General features: G+C 38.9%; 1 protein-coding gene across 1 annotated transcript in view; it reads right to left on the bottom strand.

Annotated features, from left to right (window-relative positions):
• AGPAT5 (1-acylglycerol-3-phosphate O-acyltransferase 5) overlaps positions 1 to 22,950 on the bottom strand; it is a 61,464-nt gene that overhangs the window by 37,384 nt on the left and 1,130 nt on the right. The window contains exons 3-6 of the mRNA XM_010561098.1: positions 22,696 to 22,870; positions 6,362 to 6,431; positions 6,029 to 6,144; positions 327 to 416 (exon numbers count right to left, since the gene is read on the bottom strand). Of these exons, the coding sequence (XP_010559400.1) occupies positions 327 to 416; positions 6,029 to 6,144; positions 6,362 to 6,431; positions 22,696 to 22,870 (451 nt within the window). The remainder of the gene's footprint in view (positions 1 to 326; positions 417 to 6,028; positions 6,145 to 6,361; positions 6,432 to 22,695; positions 22,871 to 22,950) is intronic.

Genomic DNA, 22,950 nt, shown 5'->3' with positions numbered 1-22,950 from the left:
AAAATGTTGTCTTTTGAAACACAGGGAACACTAGCAGTGGTTTCTCAAGGAAGGTGCTATAGCTCATGCTCTAAGATTTAGTCCAGATCCCCCCTGCCCTCTACAGACAGAATCATGAAGTTCATTCATAAAGGCCTAGTCAATTTTCCTAAGTTTAATTAGAGGTATCACTCTAATCACAGAAAGTAACTGTAAAAATGCAGACAGAAAACAAATCCATGATTACTGTCTTGTAGTTTGTAGGTATCAGGCATGGCTCATTTCTCCAGTAAGCCTTTGTCATTAAAAAAGTCAAAGAAATGAAGAGAAGCGAAGTATAATCTTACCGGAGTCTCAGCTTTCATCTGGGCCCGCAACTTTTCTCTCATCTCTTTTTCATTGAATTTGGCACTTCTTTTTACATAGACTCCTCCATGCTAACAGAGGAAAAAAAAAAGTATTAAATATTTAAGTAGTTTAATGTGGAATAGTTGACAGAAGAACAAACAAGACAAAAATGACAAGTCACCTTTATGACTCATGCTGCAAATTGCCCATAAGACGTTTTCTCCTAAGAAGAAAGCACCTGAAATTGATTTTACATTTGCATGTACTTAAGTTCACAAAATCTGTTTAAATAAAGATAAGATCTTAAAAAAAAAAAAAAAAAGCAAGCATAAGACACTTGAAGTATCTTGTTTAAAGGTGTTAAATAATGAACTGGAAGATGGCATTGGAACCCACCACAGGGATCTCTCTATTCCTGACAACATTGACAAGCAGTTCAACTTGTACATCAAGGGAAAATCACACAACTGAAGTTATTCACGTACAAATACTTATAGGTCAATGTTTTCAATTTTATGTGCCTGCTCTTAAATAGTGGCTAATGCAAATACTGGAATTACAAGTACCGTACCTCTACGTACAAAATTTATGAATAGCACAAAAGTAACTAGCATAGGTCTTGAAAACTTCCATGCACCTTATTAGAGAATCAAACTTTTAATAAAGAAGTTATATACTGAGATAATAATTGAATAAGTAACACAAAATCTTTAGAAGACAAAGGATTTTTACTGAAAACCATTATAAAAAGACCATTTTCTGGATAAGATTAATTTTATAGCTTGTTCCACACAATTTGTCACAAAATGTCCATAAAAGGACTATGGCAAAGTACACACAAAGAAAGAAGGTTATAAAGAAATAAAATTTGCCCCATCATTTCCTTCTCCATCACTTTGTTTTATCTACAGCGTAGCTACAAGCGGTTGTAACCAAATATGCTCCAAAATGAACTACTGATACAATGAATTCTGGGAAGGAAAAAAAAAGCTTCCAAATAACAGAATTTTATTTTTAAGGTACACTGTTTTTATGGGTTTTCTAACTGATTCCCTGACTTCTGCCCACCCTGACTCTTGGCATTAGAATTTGGCAGATAATTTCTGTCTATTTATGGTTTTACATGCTCTTAACAGAAAGGTGACAGTAAGATTAAAACTACTAAGAGATGAACCTCATTCAAATGTCTTATCTTAGGAGAAGATAGGGTACGTTGTACAAACAGGGGTGGTCGTGTATGTGCAGGGAGTTATTATTTTATTTGCATGGCATGGACAGGAATAAAGTTTGAGGGGTTTGAGGCAGGCAGAAGAGGCAGTTATGAAAAGTGCTTTCAGCCTTTGCTTTTCATAGCATGGACAGTTGGCCATGCAGCTGCTTAGCTAGTGGTATTTGACATGACTTTTAAGTTGTTCTCCAAAAGCTGCAGTGAAAAGGAACAGAAAGTCAATGGTACATTAACTCCATATTAAATATTCTGTCTTAACATTATTGTCTGTGGTTCTCTTCCAAGGTGAAGTAGCCAGCTGAAACACTCAGCTGTGCTGCTCTGGCTGGCAGGGGACCAAAACCAAGAACAGAATTCCCCAGTCCACTGAGCTTGGCCTTTAGCAGGCTGGAGCATCATATCAGCACCATCCCACAAGCAGTTTACTAGTCCTGCACAGATAATGGCATGAACAGAAAAATGTTCCACCAGCTGTGCAGCAAACAGAGCAACATTATCTACACACTCCACATTTAAGACCGTTTTAAGATCTGAGGGATCTTAAAGGGAAGTAGAAGTCTTATTCTGTACAGTGACACCACAACAACCACTTTCAGGAAGGGCAAACTCAGTTTGGTGTGAGAAATAACACATACAAGACTTCCATGTAATTGGTAAGTCATCATTCTGTGTGGACTCAGCTAGGTCAAGCTTTGATTAATGAGGGAAGGCTGGAATCAAAGTCTTCCCTTATTTGTCAAATTACTAACCAGCTGCAGTAAACTGGGAAAATACTGAACCCCCTTTTCCCTGTTTAACTTGTGAACCTGGAAAAATCAAGTTACTATTGTACGGTTTGCTTAGGGACACCACAACACCAAAGACAGGTTTGGTGTCCTCACCTCAGACTTTTTAATGCTCAGAAACAGATTTGTACTTCTCAAGTAAATACAACTATACAGCCATGTAACATAAGAACAGACAAATTACATATTCTAAGACCATCACTTGCTGCATACACCCCAATTACATAAATGTGTCAGCTCCCCTGTGGTGCAGGGTTACAAAGCTAAAGAGAGGCAAGAAGCCACACTAGCTAAATATTTGGCTAACATTCAGTAACAACCAAAAGGGTGAACAAGCTGATGCTGAATAACAGAAAAGACAAAGACATACTTCTCATGTTAAAAAGTCAAGCAAACTCTGGGATACCAAAATATTTATCAAAATTACACCCCAACCTCACCAGGTGGTATAAAATGAATAGGAGGTAGCTGCATTTTGGTGGAGAAGATAGGGCAAAAAAAAAATTCAGATCCACCCAAAAATAATAAAGCCAGTTTTATGAAAAGAAATACCTCTACCTAATAAATCAAACCTGGAACATAACAGGTTAATTTAAGTGGTTCTTTTCTTTTCTTGCTATTAGATAGCTGCCTCTGAAGAAGAATGCTAGTTATGCAATTGTATATAGCTCAAATTCCCCAATTTGTATTGCATTTCCTTTTCAGTAAGAGATCAAATATATGAACGCTTTTCAAAACAGATTTCTGGAAGTACTGTTTTTAAGGTTATAATTTTTTTCCGCTGTACTTTAAAAGCCCTCTCTCAGTCAACAATGGATTATGTTTACAAATATACTTCCTTTGTGCCTGAATTTTGCTCTCCTGGACATCCAGACCACGTTTATTTCCAAACAGGATGTTTACCTGAGGTAGGGAATATGAATTCCGTGAGCATGGCGTAATTACGCGGCTCTGGAAACTTTTAGTGGAGTGTAAGTGACATCACTGACAGAACATCAACAGGAAGGGCAGGAAGTGTTTTATGTTTTTGCACTGTTTGGTGTGATAAAAACAATAAAAATACCTATTAGCTTGCACTGCAGTCCTGCTGCATCCCGTCTCAGTCATTTAAACACACACACACACACATCACCACTGTTAGTAAGATGCCTTTCATTTGTGTCACTGAATTAAATATATATATATAAAAAAAAAATATATAATCGTCCCCCACTAAATCTTGTAGAAGTTCTATGCTTTGAGGAATTCAAAGCTGAACAGATTTTATTTAATATATATGTTTTGATTAAAAATGTAGGCTACATTCAGATTAATTTCCACAGGAACCTTCTTTTAACAGTCAATATAGCAGTCAGGAAACTGAGCACCGGATATTCCAGATAGCAATAGTAATTTTCCAAAATCTTGAAAAAAATCATTTCTGGACACCTCGTGATAGCGGATGGAATATATATCCTGTCTGTATTTTAATTAAAGCAGACTTAAATCACCACCAATGTAATGACTACAGGCAAGGACAAAGAGCAAAATATTTCCGTGAGACAGACTGGTCACTTTAGTGGAAGAAAAATGTAGAGAACCAGAGTCATTAGCGGGGACAAGCATTAGACAACAGACAAGTCCATTTTCTCCCAATGGATACCATCAGTAAGGTATGACAGGGTGTGACAGTCCATATTTATTTAGGGGACTAGGACAGCAAACCCACCAATAAAAAGAAACTGAGCAGTTTTCTTATTTTCTCAGCAGCATATTCTTTTCTAAAAATAGCGATTTTAGGAGAAAGGATGGCAACCACCCATGCTCCAGCCTAGATTTATAGCCTACTCACTAAGGCACTCATGCAGAAGACAACAAACATTTTCCACCATCAAGCCAAAAACATCGTACCTGGATCTCCCAATATCTCGGGGGACACTCTAGCCTCTTACACACTGAACAGACACTACCTGTGCTCTAAGATAAAATGGTGAGACAGTTCACACACCCGAGCAATGGGCACCTTATGTGACATGATCCAAGACTCTGAACCTCTGTTCCAATTAGGTGCCTACACCCAAGCTAGAAGGCAACATCTGATTGCTGGGAAAGGCCACTGTTTAAAGGCATTTCCTATTCTTCAGCATATTAATTAGGCAGTTCATAGATCTGTACCTCCCCTCACGCAATGCTCTCTAAACCCAATCCAACTTACATTAGCTTCTTGAAGGCAAAGTTTCAGTGTCAACGGCCACACAAGGGCTATTCTGCCTCCTCCCCTCTTCCCACCCATGGCCATACCCTCAAAACTTACCCCCTTTTGCTGGTTCTAGCAATCAACTGATCTGACTTGACTTAGGGATGCAAGAGTGCAAGCGGTCAGAGACGGAGGAATGTGCAGCCAAGGATGAGGGAGAGAGTAAAGCCTCCCATTTGGACATACGTCTGTAGTTGCCTACTCTTCATATACTCCTTTACAAACTAATATATAGTTCAAATCATACCCAGTGTAGTATTTCTCTCAATATCCCCCACCCTCTTGGACAGGGCTGATAGCCAAGTCAATCAAACTACCTAATTCCATTACAAATATTTTTCTAAGTGTTTTTTGCTTTTCTTTGCCTGGGTGGCAGAGGTGAGGGGCAGAAAGCAGACTAATGTTCAGGGAACAGGTAAAAATCAAAGACAGAAGCCAAAGGAGAAAAATCTTATAGAACAGGCATTTTGGAAGAGTTACCTAAAACTTAATCCATTTCTATTCTAACAACTAAGCACCCATCTACATCCTGAGATAAATACTGTGAAGACATTTCTGATCACCTAGCAAAACATACCAATACTTCCCAAAACATCTCCCTCCACATTTTATTTCATTTCTATAAAGAAACAGTGTTGCTTTCAGAAAAAGCAAAGAACAGACATGACAAATTCAGAGAGATTTTTAGGGCAGTAAAGCCATCGACACTGCTCTCCACCATTTTTGATTAAAGATCACATCCACTCAGTATATTAGCTGTAAAGTGACCATGGCCCACTGTTTCTTCAGTAATTGTGTAATTTTGAGTCACATCAGGTTGAGCTCTCAAACTAAAAGGAACAACAGAAGCATTATGAAGGAAGAGGGGAAAGTAAAACGTAGTAATAGGAATCCTGTTAGACTCAGGTTTTTGCTTAACTGAAGTCCAAAGCAAAACCATCAACGCTTTCATGGAGGCTGGGATCTGCTTTTCCTCCACACTATACTAAGGTCCAATTTTCCTCTTTTATATTGTGCTAAAAGCAAACAACTGAAAAATAAATAAGTACATGGCAGCAATGTCAATTTATTCCCAATTTACAGCATGATAAAAAAACCCATACATAGAAAAAAAGGTCTGTTTACACCTACTGCTAAGTGGGTTTTTGGACTGTATAAAGAACAAAGTTCTAGAATATTCTGAAATGCTTCTAACAGACTCTACAGTTTTAATTCTAGTAGTAAACACCATCCATAAGAAGTATTCATTTAGAAAAGTAAACCAATTATTTAGTAACTGTTTCTCAACTAAAACACACATCTAACTACACTGAGTGAAACCAGCTATTTTCATGTTCAAATAAACAAATGCCAGTTCAGAAGTACATCTTCCCAGCACATACAATAAACAGAAGGAAAGTACATCCTACAAATTTGACGCACAAACAGCAAGGAAAAAGTGAATGGGCTTACCTGTGAAAAATACCACCCGTAGAGTGGAAGCCATTTTAACCCATCTTTCAAGACATACCGGACATGCCCAAGAGCATTCTGCCTAATTGCCAGCATGTCCGCAATAATCCAATCAACTGCAAACACAAAAGCCCAAAACGTTTCGTTAGTTTCTAACTGCCACTCATGAAACAAAAAGTGTACATGTGTTGTACATATAAATATCATTAAAGGTTTCTGTACTAGAAGTTCTGAACTAGAATTTCTTGCTCCTTAGGTCAAGGGTGGAAAGAGACACAGTAAACAGACAAGCAAATCTACAAAAGTGCTAAGACAAACAAAAAAAATACAAACCTGTACACTGATGATTTGATAAATATATTACATTTTCTTTATTTTTTGGCAAATCCCCGTAGAGTATTACCTAAAAAAAAAAAAAAAAAGTGTTACTTAATTATTTATTTTCATTGCATTAGACAGTAATGAGATCCAATGCAGTAAATAGCTATTTACTAGGAAAACTGCCAGCAAGGTAGCACCATTAACAGAAAAACACCTCATCACTGCATCAGTACCCATCATGCATACAACTAACTTATCAACAAAGCAGTGAATATTAATTAATGAGGGCTTAAGAAAGGTATTCTATTCTTGTGCCTCAGCCCTAGAACTGGATCCATGGAAGGTGACCTACATCAACAAGATCCCTACATTAGTATAATTAAAGGTAAAGAGGAGTCATAGATGTGTACAAAACCACCACGTAAATTTATACATTTAATGAATAAGACATGCTTCGGCCAGACACTCATTATTCAATCTAAAATGGTAAGTTTTCCTGGATTACATCAAGAACAAAATCTCAACCATTTGCCATGATTTTAACCATCAAGAACGAACGAAAAAGCATGAGGCTGAGGTGTCTTCAGCTTCCAGCCAGCAGGTTTTGCTATGGTTTTTTTCTCCATTATATTAAAGACAGCTTTTACCCTTGTAGTTTCCTGCCCCTGAAAGGTTAATTGCATACTAGTGAAATAACCTTCTGAGAGCATAACTACAAAGCAAGATGCTGAAGCAGTAATCCAAGTCACCTTTTAAAATCAATTAATTCAATTACTTCTATTTCAAATATAAAATGAGAAATTAATTAAACCAATTCTGAATGGAAGAATCCATGCAGCCATTTAATTACCTTTAATAAATATTTTCATTATCTAATGAAGCTTAGTTCTTCCAATTAGTACATTCTAGGTAGCATTCCCTCCTTGGTCTGCCAAAACCAACGGCTGTACTCCTTGTTTCTAGAAGTTAGCTGTATTAAACATACACTCTTTGAAGTGACTCCATTCACCAAAACCCAAAGCACTACTTGGAATGTTTAGCCATGTATTATCACCACTTCCCTAGTCTGGACCATCTGGGAATTTTATCAGGAAGATCTAATGAATATTCAGATCTTGATTAATATCAGAAGGTCTCTACGAGCAATTCTGGAAAAGCTGCCCACCTGTGAATTAGCCTGTGATACTAGATGGGTAACACCAGGCAAAAACCCCACATAAAGCTGTATGTTTTAAATTCATGCTGTTCCTTCTTTGAAAATGCAGCTGCACTGTTGATCAAATTTTGTTTTCAAGGCAAGAAACCAGATATTGGCAAACTGAGATATTCAATAAATATGTGAACAAGAGGTCATCCACCATACAGTAAAGAGAACATTACTTATTTGAATTTTTTTTTCAAAAAAAAAAAAAAGGCATGCACAATAAATTTTAACTGAACTTTATTTGTAAGAAGTCAGTTGACAAGTATATTCTGAACAGTATCCAAGAAATTCAAACAAGATTTTGCTGTAGGAGTAATTTTCTCATTAAAGTTCCAGGAGAATTTATAACCTTACTGCTGACACTCTAGGTACCACACACTATTTAGTGCAAGGTAGCAGTCAGAGGGTCTGATCTTACAGTTCAGGTGCAAAAATGACACTGAAATAAAAAATTATCTTGATATTCTCACTTATGGAGTTAGAGCTTCATTTTTCAAGTGTACACTTTTCCAGCAGTGTTACACACTAGGTCCATAAATACCATTTTCTTTAATTTCAAGTTAAGACTCCACTATGCAGTTTCTGACAAAGACTGTTTTAGAGGAAGGGAAAAGGCCCAATACAACATATCTCTAAACCAGAAGGTCCTGAATGTTATCTCTGCTTTTGTAAAATGTAAGAAAATAAGAACAAGAGGAAAACAAAATCTGCCCTTGACACTATGAGAGCTGCCCCACACAAGAAACAGGATTTGAAATACACAATTTATAATTTCAACTTGTAAAAATTTCCACTTTAATGTACAAAGTCTAAATCTCAGTGTAATCAGACCCACAATTCAAAGTATTCACTTGTGAATATTGCATGAGTAAAAACAAATATACAAGATCATTCCCTTAAAAACACACATATGATTGTGTCTGCCAAATGTAACAGTTAATCTGTATTATTTTTTATTTCAGTAAGATTGGATCTAGTTCACTTTTTAATCCCAGAGGGACACCCGCTCATCGGTACTGTAAGCAATTCCTATGTACAATATTATGTCTTACGATAACAGTTACATATGTTTACATGTAATGGACCAAAATTTTTTACTTATGATAAAACACACAGCTATACTGTTGTACAGAACTAAAAATATATATATATCTCTTTTCCTATTTATAGTTAGTTCTCATTAAACACAGCAAAATTGGATATTTTATTTCAAAGCAAAGGAAGGAGTGAGAAAATCCGGAAACTCTATTTTGTTTGCTCAGATGGCTCAGCCTAAGAGGATGCAACAGCTTTAGGTGCAACATCATTCACTTCAGCACTGACCATTTCAGTAATCTCGAGAAAAGGCTTATACAGTTCATGAAAGGCCAGCGAATAGCTACTCACCTATCAGACATTCACAGCCAGGAACTGAGAGCTACAAACTTATGATACTGTTACTACAAGCAGGTAAGAACGGCAACTTCCAACCTGCATTCTCTAGAGGCTTCTTCAGATTTCACAGGAGACACCTACTCTGTGGGCAGCCACCCAGCTCTCCTTCCGAGAATGAAGTGTTTTTGCTTTATTGCTGTGTTTCTGGAAATTCTCACAGACCTTACACAACAGAGGGCTAACAGTTAAGAGCTTTGAATCCTGCAGAAACCTTGCCCTTTTCCCTTTGAGATGATGTCTGAAGAATTCACGGGCCTGTGGATAAGCAGGGGAAGAGTCCCCCCAGGGCAAGCCTTCAATTTCTGGCAATCTGACAGGTTTAGGTGAACCACAGCACCTAATGTACATTATAGCTGCAGAGGGAAATGATAGGGAGTACTCTTCCTCGTGGTCTCCAGAAAACCTCTAACTCCTTGCTGGTTTTAGTAGCTAACTGCAGAATTCCCTGCTGCAGAGACTGGGCAGCCTCTGGCTCCTTCTCGGTCTGCTGGTGCAGAAGAGATCTGGGGACCACAGCGAAGGCAAGCACTTGAGTGATTTCACCAGGGACAGCAATTCAGGAGCAAGTGACCACAGTGCCAGGTTGGGTGCACGTCCCTTCTGAAGCAACCCGAAGAGATGAGAGCAGCCATGAGACTCCTAGTCCTCCCCAGAAGAACGGTGCCGATCCCAGGGTCTGCAGAGCACCAGAGGGGTGGTCTCCCCCTCTGCAGGGCACTCACCAGCCAGCACCAGGGAGCAGGGCAGGACATGCTCGGGAGGCAATTTCCAGTTTCAGAAGCTAACGTACCCAGTGTTTCACGTATTTTATGCACAGCTCTCCAAATGCCACAGTATACGTACATTCTACCTACGTATCAGGTTGAGAGACTGAGAAGATGAATGTCCTGTCTGCCACAATGAAGCAAGTGAGGAACCTATTCATTTGAATAGGTGCTGCTTTGTTAAAAAAATAAAAGGCACAATGAAGTCAAGCAAAGAAAACAAGTTAAAAGGAAGAGCACCACAGCAAGCCAAAGTAAGCAGAGATTTGAGGGAAAGTATTTAAAATGCAGATTTACAGTCTAACATTGCACACATTACTTGGGTACAGAACATTAAAACGTGTGCTTTTAGCCATGTTTTGGTTGCTTCATAGCCCAGTTCACCAGAACGGGTAATACAGTTACTGTTAATATGGGTCTTTCACATCTGTTTACATAGCAGTGCTGCAAACTCAATTCAGTGAGGTCTCAAATAAAGGAGACTGGAGGCTGTTAGATTCCCTTCTGTGGGAAGACTGGTACCCAGCTTCCCTGGATGCCACACACCAAGCCGTTCACACACTCAGCGGGCACAGGACACAACTCAGAGTGTCCTGGCCAGAGAAAGCTCTGATTCACTGGCAGAAGGTTACAGCAAGTTCTCCTGATGGGAGAAGTTGCTAATTCAGTGACAGGCTGATCTAGGCATGCAAATGGAAACTCTTTGGTGATCTGGTGACACCGGTTTCAGCTTCCCTAGCAGCCTCTGCTGCTTCCCGTGCAACACATTCAGCTGTGCTCATGTGGTAGGTCACGTAGCAATGTAAAACAGTCCTGCACCGCAGCCACACCGGACTAACTCATAATTTGCATAGGTTTTCACTGCAACAAGGTGGATGCTCTCAATTTACAGTTTTATTTCTTGCTTATGAAACCTGTATGTACCAAAGAAAATTAAATAGATAATTTAATCACATCCTAGCTACATCAGCTCAGTAAACAGGGCCATGACAAAAATAACTCAAGAGGTAAAAGTAATCATGCTATCAGAAGACCTGCTTGCAGGTCAACCGGTGATCACATCGTAACTCCTAGCAAAGAGGCTACCTTAATATGATAACTGGATGTGGCTGATAATGGGACCAGTTCAGGAGCTGACCTGCAAGCAGATGTGGCACTTCTGCTCCAGTGGCACTAAGGCAACACAGCTGGTTATTGGTGGTAAAAACACAGCCCGTCTCATCTGATGTCCTATCACATGTCTACCAGCACACTCACTCTGGGTTCCTGAGACTTCTTAAGCCTCCTCCCTTCTCTATTCAAAGAAACTAGGTGTGAATTGCAGCTTGATACTCCCTTCTTTGCTGTTACTTCAGCAAAACTGATGTGCACTGGGGCACTTTGCCGAGAAGGTGAAGCATTCCGATCAGGAAAAATGTCAGCTTCAAGCTTAGACCATAGCAACTGGAAAGAAGGATAAAAGCAGGAGAACATTCCTTCCCTCTCCTGGAAGAAGGCAGGAGAAACAGAACAACCAAGCAAACTTCATATACTCAGCTGTGCTATCCTCACAACATGCACTTCTCTCCATTTCGCCATTTCTTCCTCACTACTTTTATAACTTGGACTGCATGCTCTTTCGGACAAGAGCATCATTATTAGCTGGGCACTACTACAACGTTGAGTGCTTGTTAAAATAAAGAGTATCCTAGGATGTATTTCTCATGTGTTTGTTAAAAAGTTTAGATATAATTTTGTGAAAAGGCAGAGCTTGCATCAACAAACCACCAAAAGCAACTACCAGATACAGCTTCTGAAATCAACATGTAACCCTGTGCAAGCACTGCTGCAGGCATCTTATGGGAAGTTGTTCAAATTCTCTCTTAGTCTAAAAACCTGCCTGATGACACAACCAGTCCTTTGAGCTTCTAGAAAAAGTACCTCAGATCACAGAATCCATTTACCCTGCTTGAGAAGAAGCAGGCTCAAGACAGGATACAAATGGGGAGCTTGTACTTGGTGCTGACAAGTTTCTCAGGTTTTCAGATGTCCTACTATAAGAATTTAAAATGTTTATTTTTCTTCACAGAAGATAGAGAAGCACTTTTATTTGTGTTTAACAGATAGGCGTTTCACTTGCCTACAGCATAAAGAATATGAATAGGACAGGAGAAAGGACTTTCACATTTTAGTTTTTAGTTGCTTTTTCTCTAGATCTAAAAAAAAAAAACAACCCCAAAACAAAGACAAGTTTACCTTTAAGTATCCTTTTTCTAAAAATACCTTTAGGTCATATACAGTTTTTAGGTAATGGTCATATTATTGCTACACCTCATAACCTCTTTAATTAAAGAGACTATCTGCTCAACACATAATTGCGCAAGTCTGAAGTCTGCTGCTCAGGCTCAGCATCAAACCATAAAAATCACAATGCAATCCATTTTATTAAAGCCCAGAGTTCACTCAAATATTCTGCAGCTATGTATTTTACTGGGGTTCAGTGAAGAAAACCATTGCCAAGAGACTGAGCTCTGGGGAATACCGAGAAGATTCCTGTATGTAATTCAATTTTATTTTTATTTTTTTTTTTATAAATCATTCATTTGATTTAACGAGAAAGCAGAAAACTTCAAAAAATAAAGTTACTGCAATTTTATTTCCTTTTTGTAAGAAGACCGTATTAGGAAACTATGTGGATTACGTAGGACTGAATCATACCATCTGATGTTAAATATGAAGTCTGTACATTTTTGCTTTCATGCTAACTTTTAGTCTTATGGTCTAAATTGACAAACTGTTAAAAACATGAGTGGTTATGCTTCATTCAATGGCACTAGCTACATGTACAGAAGTCTAGTTCTGATGCTGACTGTAAAGGCTTTACAGTTTCTCAGATGAATTAAAGATAATTGACCCCTGAACTAGGGAAAGCTCCTTCTAGCAGAATCAGAATCAATAAAATCTTAAAGGAAATACAGTCACCTTGTGAGCTAATGAAAACATATATTAATATTTATAATAAATTTTATACTATCTATGTCAGGAAAAATACAGCTTTAGAGTCTTATTCTGTGCATATTTGACTACTTTTTGTATTTGAGCATAAAAAAAGACTTGGAAATGTTTAGGCTGTAAGAAATTAGTTGCCTAATTTTCTAGAGTTTTATAATGAATTAAGTAATTTTCACTGAAGGCAGGCCATCTGAACAAAAATCTGATAGTTTCACTGCCATCAGCTTATTGAAGGAAATCAAATAAACAGCATCAGTGACCACACTTATTTTAGAGCAAAAGCTGAAAGAGTTTCATACAGAGAAAAGTTAACTAAAAAGTATATACTCAGACCATCTAGTTGCAGCAGCAGGCTAAATGATGCCAACATTCCCTGCTGTTATTCTGAACACTCTTAACAGTAATTCTAAAAAAACCCACAACCCCCCCCAATCCTACAAAAGGAATGAGACACTTGTCAACAGATGAGCATGATCATGTGTTTAACCAGACTAGTTTTGTTTTCAATGCCCACCTGCCTGCAGCTTTCACAGATGCTGCAGAGAGGACTGAAGTGTGAAGGACTTAATCCTACACGAGCATTATGCACCTTTCCTTGCAGTCCTCCCCAAAGCTTCAGATGGTGATTTAGAGCAGGACTTCACAAACCACTTCATTCACACTAGTCTAACATTACCTAGAAAGGGATGTATACAGTTTTGCAACTTCTCAATCAAACGGTGGGTGATTCAGGTGGTGATTATTTAGAGAGGGGGAACATGGTAGCGCAAAGAAGTTCTGGGAAATAAGCGCAATAACTGGAATATCCAATCTAAGCAAAAGGCTAATTTCAGAGAAAATCAGTTTCCACAATACCACATAAGCTGGAGCAATTTCTGTTAGTTTACGCTTATTTAAACAACAGCCCCAGACTAGATTCAACAAAACCACTCCAGTGGTTACCCATGGCACATCAACCAGAAGCAGAAGCTCTTGGCTTCTAAGTGAGCTCAGTGCTGCAGAAGGGGATTCACAAAACCCGTGACGGTGAGCCTGCCAGCTTTGAACTGCCAGAATCTAGCGTACTGAAAGCAGATGCAGATCCTAAATCCTGTCCCGTCCTAACACACTGCTCACTGCTGTAAGAAGGTAGATCTATGGAGCAGGGATCCTCTCTTTTGAAAATAAACTGCTAAATCACCTTTTTCAAAGAAGTGGTGGAGCTATGTGCACGTAGAGAGAATTGAACTGATGCATCCTGTAAATTGAGTTTGTGCTCTAACTCATTAAGTTAAAGAGAGGTATCATAATTTATTCCTTTTGGGGTTTTGTTTCTTTGTTTAAATGGGGGGTGGTGGGGGTGGTGAGGAGGGGGGGGGGAAGAGCTAAAACTTTTTTTTGAGATCCCCAGTCCTGCCAGCATTAAGTTAAATATCATTTGACAGTACTATGTAGATTCAGGAGCTTTGCTTGATCAGGGCTATACATGGGTTGGGAACTTTGCCTTAAGCACACACAATTACTTCATTCCTGCCTGTACTCCTTAGCCATCTGAGGAACCTTAGAAAAAGGCATCTGTACAACTCAACTGTTTCAGTCTTGGTGACAGGAAAAAGCGGGACTTATCATAAACATAATTTTAAGATTTTGCCATCTAAATTCTGAATAAATCCTATTTTCAGTGCCTAAATAATTTACTGGCTCCTTCTGCAAATAACTTGCTTTTGATTACAGCGCGGTTCTATGGCATGGACCATGGAGCGGCCCACAATTACAATCAGTGACCACTTGGGAAAGTCAAAGTTAGAGCATCTAAATAACTTTTATCATAAATCACCAGTAGTTAATTTATTTTTTTTTTTAGCAAGTACTGCACATATTTCAAATATATAGAGCACATGTGAAAGGAGATTATTTATAAGCTGAGATTTCAACAGGACGGTTTTTCTGAACATCTGGCATCTTGGTATCACGCAAAACCTGACCATGCCTTCCAGCACAAGAGTGGAAAGAAGTATTCCATCTGTTTCATTAGGAGAGGAATAGCCTCCCTTATAAGCCTTTGGCATCTCTGAAGATGTCTTCCTGCAGATTTTTGTAATTTACTTAAAAGAAAGGAAAAAGTGACCCACATTTAATGTAGCTATTGTTTACTTTATTACTCTTCTGTAGTGGAAAATACATAATGTCCATGTCCCATCCCAACCACCCCCCTCCAAAATAGCAGCTACGGTGCCTTGGTACATTAAGCACATTCTGGAAATGTTATCCTTTGTGCACCTCACACCAGCCAGAAGCAGGAAACCTTGTGGCAAGCTTGCAGTGTTCCTCTAGCCAGAGCTCTTTATAATAGGAACTTTGCTTCTAAATGCCAAGGACTCGTAGGAGGAATTGATCGTATCTTTATTTGTAATACTCATATAAGTGTTTTTATCAAGTACAGACAGAACTGGTGTGAAGTTATCAGTGAGTCGACACGCATGGGAAAGGGTATGATTAAGAAACCTCTACACCCCTACGTCCTCTGCTTGTGATTGTGGAGTAAGATTTTTGAAAGCTCTTCCACACATAACTTTCAGTAAGTACTTAGAATTTAAGCACTATGGACTTTCAAGGTGAGGCAAAGGAATCATTACACAGCAGAAGAGAACATGCAGGGGGGTATCTGAGCTAGCTTCAACTAATCTGGCTCTAGACCTGAACACAGTAAACTTGAATCAGCCTCAAAAAATAGCCACTGTTAAAATCACTCTAATATCTGCTCACCACCACAGCGTGTAAATGAGCCAGTTCACCTGCAGCTTGCTCAGGACTGTGCACTATGTTTGCTTATGCAAAAAGAAACAAGCGTGCCCTCAGATTCCCAAGCAGCATTAGAAAATAGAACGGGATAACTCTGTAAGTCAATCCGTAAGTTCCAGAGGAAAAATATGTGCAACTAACACAATACAGTTCAAAGTCACCCAAAATAATTATTTTTCTTCACATCCAGTTATGTGCTCAAATACAGATTCGACCAAAACACAGGTAGCTGATTTTACATTTAAAAATCAAACTAGCATAAACTCTATGATTTCCTAGTCCCATACTGAGGAGCTAGTTATAAAAGGGAAGATGACAAGTAATATGTGACAGAAGTGAAATGAACAAAAGAAGAAAATAACTCCCCTGTTTTTTTATCCTAAATCTCTTCATAGCATAAATTCAAATTGACAGAACAAAGATTAAAGAATATTTTTCCCCTGAGAAGATATGCTTCCTCATAATTGTAATGTCAAAATCCCTGACATCTGAACCTACTTTAACTAAAACAACTAAAACTGAGGAAAAAAGGATACCCTGTAAGCCTGAGGTAAACAGTTTGAAATAATTGGAGTCAAATGTTTAACTATGAATAGAATCTCCTCTTAGCAAGAACAATGTCTGATGGTGGAGTACCAGGAGAAAAATCTTCTCAATTAACAATCATCCTTACATAAAGTATCTGGACATATTATGTAAGCAGAAGGAAAGGGCATGGAAGAACACTGTAAAACTCCATGGCTCAGTATCTACCAAAACACAGTTAAATGCAAAAAGAGGAAAGTGTATAAAACTCATGCAGGTTTAAAAAAAAAAAAAAAAAGTGGAATTTAAAAAAAAAGATAAATACCATTTGTATTTTCAAATGCAACAAATCATGCAAAATCAGGACAACTTATATTAAGAACTGAATATACTAAAAATCTTAAGGTATTCAAAATATATTTAAACAGAAAAATTTAAAATCAAACCATGAGATTGTAAAACTTCCTGGGCCAAGTACTTGAAATCAGAATTTGTAAGTGCATTCAAACCTGCCCTTTGACTCCTTAGCTTTTCCTACCTGACAAATACTTGACTTTTTAAGATTTTTGTAAATACATGTATCTAACTTTAAAATGTAAACATACGTATTAGTTTTAAACTGTAGACTGCAGTAGGTAAGGCTGATAGAAAATTCAGATTAATTCGTGACTTGCGAATTAGACAACATATGCCAGCCAAATCTCCACACAAAACATCTAATTTATGAACCCAAACAGCAGTTTTGGTTCAGGTAGCTGATACTTGATTTCTAAAAATGCTAATGGACCTCAGTTTTAATTTATTTATTTTATTTTTCATATATCAGGAGGTGGGGAATGATCAGGACCAGCACCAAGTATGGAATCTCCCCATACTAAATTCTTTCCAGATTGCCCCAGAGCCAAATCTGCAGCACACCAGAACTGTAGCTGATATCCTGACGAACCAGTCATGAAGGACTTAATTTTCACCTTCAGAACAACAGCCAAAGGCGGACAGAACAAAAATTAAGATATATGCAAATAGATATCTTTTGCAGTATCTAAAAAAGAAAGAGCACAAAGCTTACATACCTAATGTATCTATTTTTGCTGCCTCACACCACAGTTGAACATTAAGAGTTTAAAATTAGGCATCCATCTCAATTTGAAAGCCGCATCCCTCAGGCTTAGCAGGTATCACTTAATTTCTGCTACAATAACACACAGGACTTTGTTGTATACTATAAAAGACATATATGCCTGGAGGCAGCTGTGCATTGCAATCTCTAACGACACGAGCCAGGGAAAACCGTCTTCACGGAGCCAATATCACTGCAGAAGGATTTCACTGGGCTTGCTACAAAAGTTTAGCACACAGAAGTGATTCACTTCACTACGTTCTCCAGTTTCTTTTCAATCTTTGCACCGCACCAATCCCCAAATTTCTACCGCTCCCCCGAGTCCCTCATTTCATACTTCTAGCATCACAAATAAATGACAAGTTATGATAATCTTAACCTCTCAACACTCCTCCCAACAGCTAACATAGTTTTGCAAAGCAGCAACATAAGCAGGTGCTAACAAGAGTTGGCGGCTGCAAGCCACGTGGAATGAACTAGGAAAGCCCAAGCCCTTGGAGGCTGCTCAGCTCCCACCCAAGCTTGGAAGTTTGCCTTGCCTGCAGCTCTGCACCTTCCCACTCAGTTCCCATACCATCCCAGTACTCTACCACTACTGAGCTGCCAGACTGGGAGGAGAGCTCAGGGAACTCAAATGCAGGTTCATAAAAACAGGCTCATGCCAAAACGCAACTGTCAGCACCTTCTTCCCAAACCCAGCTGGAGAAGGGTGAGAAGTGACGTCTCCTTTTGACCTTCCAGTTACGGCATTTGCATGGGAAATGGGTCCTCACCTCGAGGGGAGTCAGACCCTGTCACTCACATCTACCGACAGAAAGCAGTTCAAAGACAAACCTTCGCCCTGTCTCGATGAAGCCTGGTTATGATGCCTGCCCCACCGCGGAGAGGCAAGAACCAGGTTCCTAAGAAATGACAACCCACCTCACCAACAGCAACCAGAAGCACCTCCCTGATGTGAGTACGCTGCGACTTGACCATTAGACTTGCACTGCCTCTTTTACTTCCCACCTCCACCTTGGGCTCTCCCAAATTACCTGTTGAATGGCTGAGCAGCTTCAAAAGGAAAAGCAGGGAATAAGTAAAGACAACTTTGTCTGGGAATGCTGCTGTCCTGGGAACAAAGATCGGCACAGACCTCAAAAGACCTCATAGCCCTCACTTCCAATGCAAGTTGGCGAATAGCTAGAAGACTAAGTGTCTATCCCAAGCTCAGACACCGAGCTCTCCTCACAGATTTCCTAGGAAGCCAAGACATGAAACACAGCATGGGCTCTACTCCACTGGAAAGCATCGTCAAGAGTTCAGCAGCACAACGTCCCCACAAAGTTTTATTTTGCTCTAATTGTAAGTAGTTTTCAACCTTGTTGGGACACAGCAAGTCCAAGCTTCAATACCAATGCAGAAAGCACACTGCGTTGTTTAAAAGGGATCTCTTGAACTTTCTAAAATAGTTAGAAATACTACAGCTCTGATAAACAACACTGAGGTAGCATCTGATTCTCACAGCCCCTTCCAGAGTCCCATAATGACAATGAAAACCAGAATTTCATAATGCCCTTAATGAAAGCACCACTTCCAAAAACTCCTATTCAGCAGGAAGCGGGGGCAGGGAAGAGAGCTGATGCAAGCACTGAACAAAATCCATGCACATTAATTCAGTCATGGATTTTATTCAATTGTCAAAACCTTTCAGATGGAAAACGATCCTTTAGGAAGCAGACGGAGGTGATGATTTCTTTATTATTTCTTCACCACCACTCAATACAAAATATCAAACACAATTACAAAAAAAAAAGTTGAAGAACATTTAGTCCCCATGTGATCTGAAACATGTGCACAAACACAATAGGCATTAATTTCATCACCCTGACAGCAACTGGGATAAGATGCTAAGGGTCACAGAGAGATGACAGCATTCATCATATTGAATTACTAGTTCTTTCAGCCCTTCAAACATCCTAATCACAGGCGTATTTGCAGTCATTTTGGTTTTCACATTCTATGGTACGACACAACCGGTTTTTGTCTGCATGAAATGCAAGAGAGCAGACTTCCCTAACACAATAAAGACAAAAGCAGTAACACAACAACAGTTCACAGGCTACTTGATTTAGAAACTTGGGGCCAAGTCAACTATTAGCACAAGCAGATGCAAGTCCTGCAAAGCACTTGAATTGCACCTGTTTGTGTCAGTGACTGCTTTGGCTCATCACTGATAAAATTAACATCCTTTGCTCTGTAAGACTTTCTACTCACTTTACAGAGAGTTCAAGCATCTCCTGTATATTCCTTCTAGAAAAGAGTACTGTAGCGCTTCTGCAGCTTACAGCAGGACAGGTGGGAAGCAACACAACTACATTTGCATCAAAAGCGACGTAAGGCCAAAGCAGGGCCATTCTCTCTATGCCACTTTCCAATGGACTGCATTTACAAATTTTCATTACTATGAGTTTATAATCCTGGAGATTGTTGAAGAGCACTGTCACAATGCTGCACAGGAATTAATTTTATATATTTATAGCTCCTTAAAAAAATTCATGGATATTTGCTAAACTGCAATTGCATTGACAAATTTACACAGCATCATAGGATTTTACTTTATAGTCATACTGGCTTTGACCAGTTTACCTCATTTACAGGACTGGTACGTTCTGGGTTGCGTTTTATACTCCAAATACTGGTTCTTCAATTTTCTGCAGCCGACTCTTGCATGATAGTCACCAAAAGGGCTATTTTTGGCAATTCATTAACAGAATTCTAGTATCATTGGAAAACTTAAACAGATGTGACCCAAAATTTAAAAAGGGGAAGTATTTACAGTATGAGAAAGTAAGAAACTTTTACAGTTACTTCATGAGCCACTCTCTAGAACATAAATACTCAGTAAGGGTTTACAGCAATTGTAGTTCTGTAATTATTTTAGATCTCAAGTCCAATACTTAAGAGAAAGGGAATTGCTAGTCTTCCAAGATTTTCTGTCATGCAGATCAGGTTATTGCCTTATTCAGTTACATTTCACAACTGAAAAGAATTTGCTACTAAGATAAAACATCTTCCTAGCATGAACTAGAGTTTCTGTTTTAATAAACTTGGCTAAAAACATCCAAGTCAAGGAGAACAAAAAAAGAAGAAAAATACTGCTTGTGCATTCGGTCGTGAGGGGGAGACAGATGTAGATACTTGATGGACCAACAGCAGGTGATACACAGAAACATCACTTCCTGACAAAATAAATTAAAAATGAATATCAAGATACAGTAGTATTTCATTCAGTCAAAAAATAATCTACATTTATGATCCAAACCAACTTTACTCTATTAAGGCCCCACTCACATTACTGGGAATTTCAGCAAAATTAGTATTTTAAGATCAGACATCTCAAATAATGCTCTAAGGCAGTTGTGAGTATCATATTGAAAAACCACAAACACTCCAAGCATAATAAACCAAAGAATGTACATAACATTAAAGACTTCTTATATAGGGTAAGACAGTGGCAGTGCTAAGAAAGTCACTTAAGGCTTTGATTCAGTAAGTCGCTTAAGCACCCGTATAATCCCAATTACTTCAGTGAGACTACGCAACAAGTTCCAATATTCTGATGGATGAGGTTGTTGGCCTCCCATTTATCCAGTCACAAAAAAATAACCCAACACACTTCAATCGATTGAATAAATTAACAGATCTGAAAGAGATGCTGAACTTCTCCCGCCCATGGCTACTATGATGCTTTAATGCTGGTAAAGCCCTACAGCTGCCTTTATGAAGCCGAGCAAGTTACTATTCTTGCACTGTTTTTTGGATTAAGCGATTAAGTTTAATGATGCTACACTTCTGCATCCAAGTACAGGCCTTAAAACAGCCAATTCACAGTAGCTCTCACGTTACCATCCCAATCTCAAACACTCAGGCACATGCTTAACTTTCCACTGTGACTTTCAAGTTAAACGTGTTCAGTGTTTGCAAGAGCAGGTCTGAAAGGACACTCTGTTTCTCCTCCTTAAACAAATGGGGGATATCTTCCAGTTAAATGATACATGAATTTTAAGGATTCTACCTCTTACCTTTCTACCCATGTATCATATTTTCCAAGTTTTTATTTACCTTTCAGCCTCAGTTATTATTTTACTTATCCTATGACATATGCCACATTGGTTTTGTGGACTCTCTTATTTGTTTCTGTTATCCTTTATTTCAGCTTCGCACGTATCATCTCCTCTTAACATCGTCTGTTGCTTACTGTGACAAAGCACCTCTGTTTTAATAGTCCTAAGTGACCACCTGTACTGTCTCCCACCATTTTTTTTTGTGTGTGTGTGGATGAAGTTTATCAATGCAATAAAAGAAAACAGAAGTCAACAGATGATGGCTGCCTTTTTGTTTCTTTTGGTTAGCATTTTCCTTTCTGTACCTTTATGTCACAGGCACTTTTTTTCGATAAAAGTTCTTATGTGGTAAAGTTCTTATATGATAAAAGTTCAAAGTGGTTGCTACTCAGTGCACACTATTTGTAGGAAATTTGAATAAGTTTTCTGTTACAATTTATATCTTGATTTTTGGCTCTCATTCTTAGAATGGGTTGAATTTAATTACTATACTGCTACTTTCAGCAGCTAATGACCAAAGTGTGTTACTAGACATCAAGATATCTGCATTAAAGATACTACATAAAAAAGAAGGCAGATAAAACAGTAAGTGCTTAATCCGCTTCCCTTTTACCTCCTTTTTTTTTTTTTTTTAACAGAGATGTAAATCGCAACACAAGTTCACTAATTTGGACAAGACGCAAGAGTGAAGTTACAGGAGTTACAAGCTGAATCAAAAACTAATTACCACTTAAGTAAGATCTCACTTGTTTTGTATCCGTTCTATTTAGCCTGATGTCAAACTGTGCAATTCTATCTTTAGCTAGCTTTGGGGGTTTCCATGAGAGCTGGTATGAAGTGAGGCCTACAACTGCTCAAGAGTGGGAATTAGGGAGACCTAGCCTGATTTTGAAATAAATGCTTCATAAGAGAGTGGACAAATGGTTTAGCTGTAAATATGAAGGGCGTATTTGTATCAGTCCTGTCACCTGCCAATCAACATGTAAGCACTTGTTATTCTTTACTCTCAAGCACCTACAGCTGACACTAACTTCAAATACAATTCTGTATATTCAGATAACTTTGAAAGTCCGGTTTAGGCACAGTGAGCACCTGTCATTTACGTAATTATTTTTTAAGCGCAGAATTAAAAGTTTCCTTATTTACTCTTCAAATTACAGACAAATATTTAACCTTTCAAACACCCAACGCTTCGTGAGATAGGTGAAGTATTATTATTTGAATGCAAATACCCCTCTGGCCACGCAAGAGAGGCCTCCGATCCCAACTTATTAACCCGAAACCTTGGACTTCAGTTTCTGAGAGACTGAATAACCGCAATCCACGGCTGATACAAAATTTAAGGGCCGGAGACTGACAGGGGGTAGACTGCGTGAAAACTGGGAAGCTGTAATAATTTAGATGTTAAATCATCTATTTACTGCAAGCTCGTAGGTGTATCCAGTGCAGTTATCGCTGCCTACAGCGTTCTTGTCTGCTGCCAGTTTAATGCTACAGACGTGCAACACAGGCCAGAGGGTTCGAGCGGCCGAAGCAGGCTGCCACTCGAGCGCTGGCAGAGCACGACCGCTGTCGCATCCCTTCCGTTTTCCCGACCTGCAAAAACGAACGCGACACCAACACGCCGTGAAAACCGTCGCCAGAGGAGCGACGGCGGCCGCCGAGCAAGACTCTCC

This window comes from Haliaeetus leucocephalus, unplaced genomic scaffold (genome assembly GCF_000737465.1).
Source record: "Haliaeetus leucocephalus isolate CR32 unplaced genomic scaffold, Haliaeetus_leucocephalus-4.0 Scaffold141, whole genome shotgun sequence".
Lineage (NCBI taxonomy): Eukaryota > Metazoa > Chordata > Aves > Accipitriformes > Accipitridae > Haliaeetus > Haliaeetus leucocephalus.
This window is presented reverse-complemented; position numbering and strand designations above follow the sequence as displayed.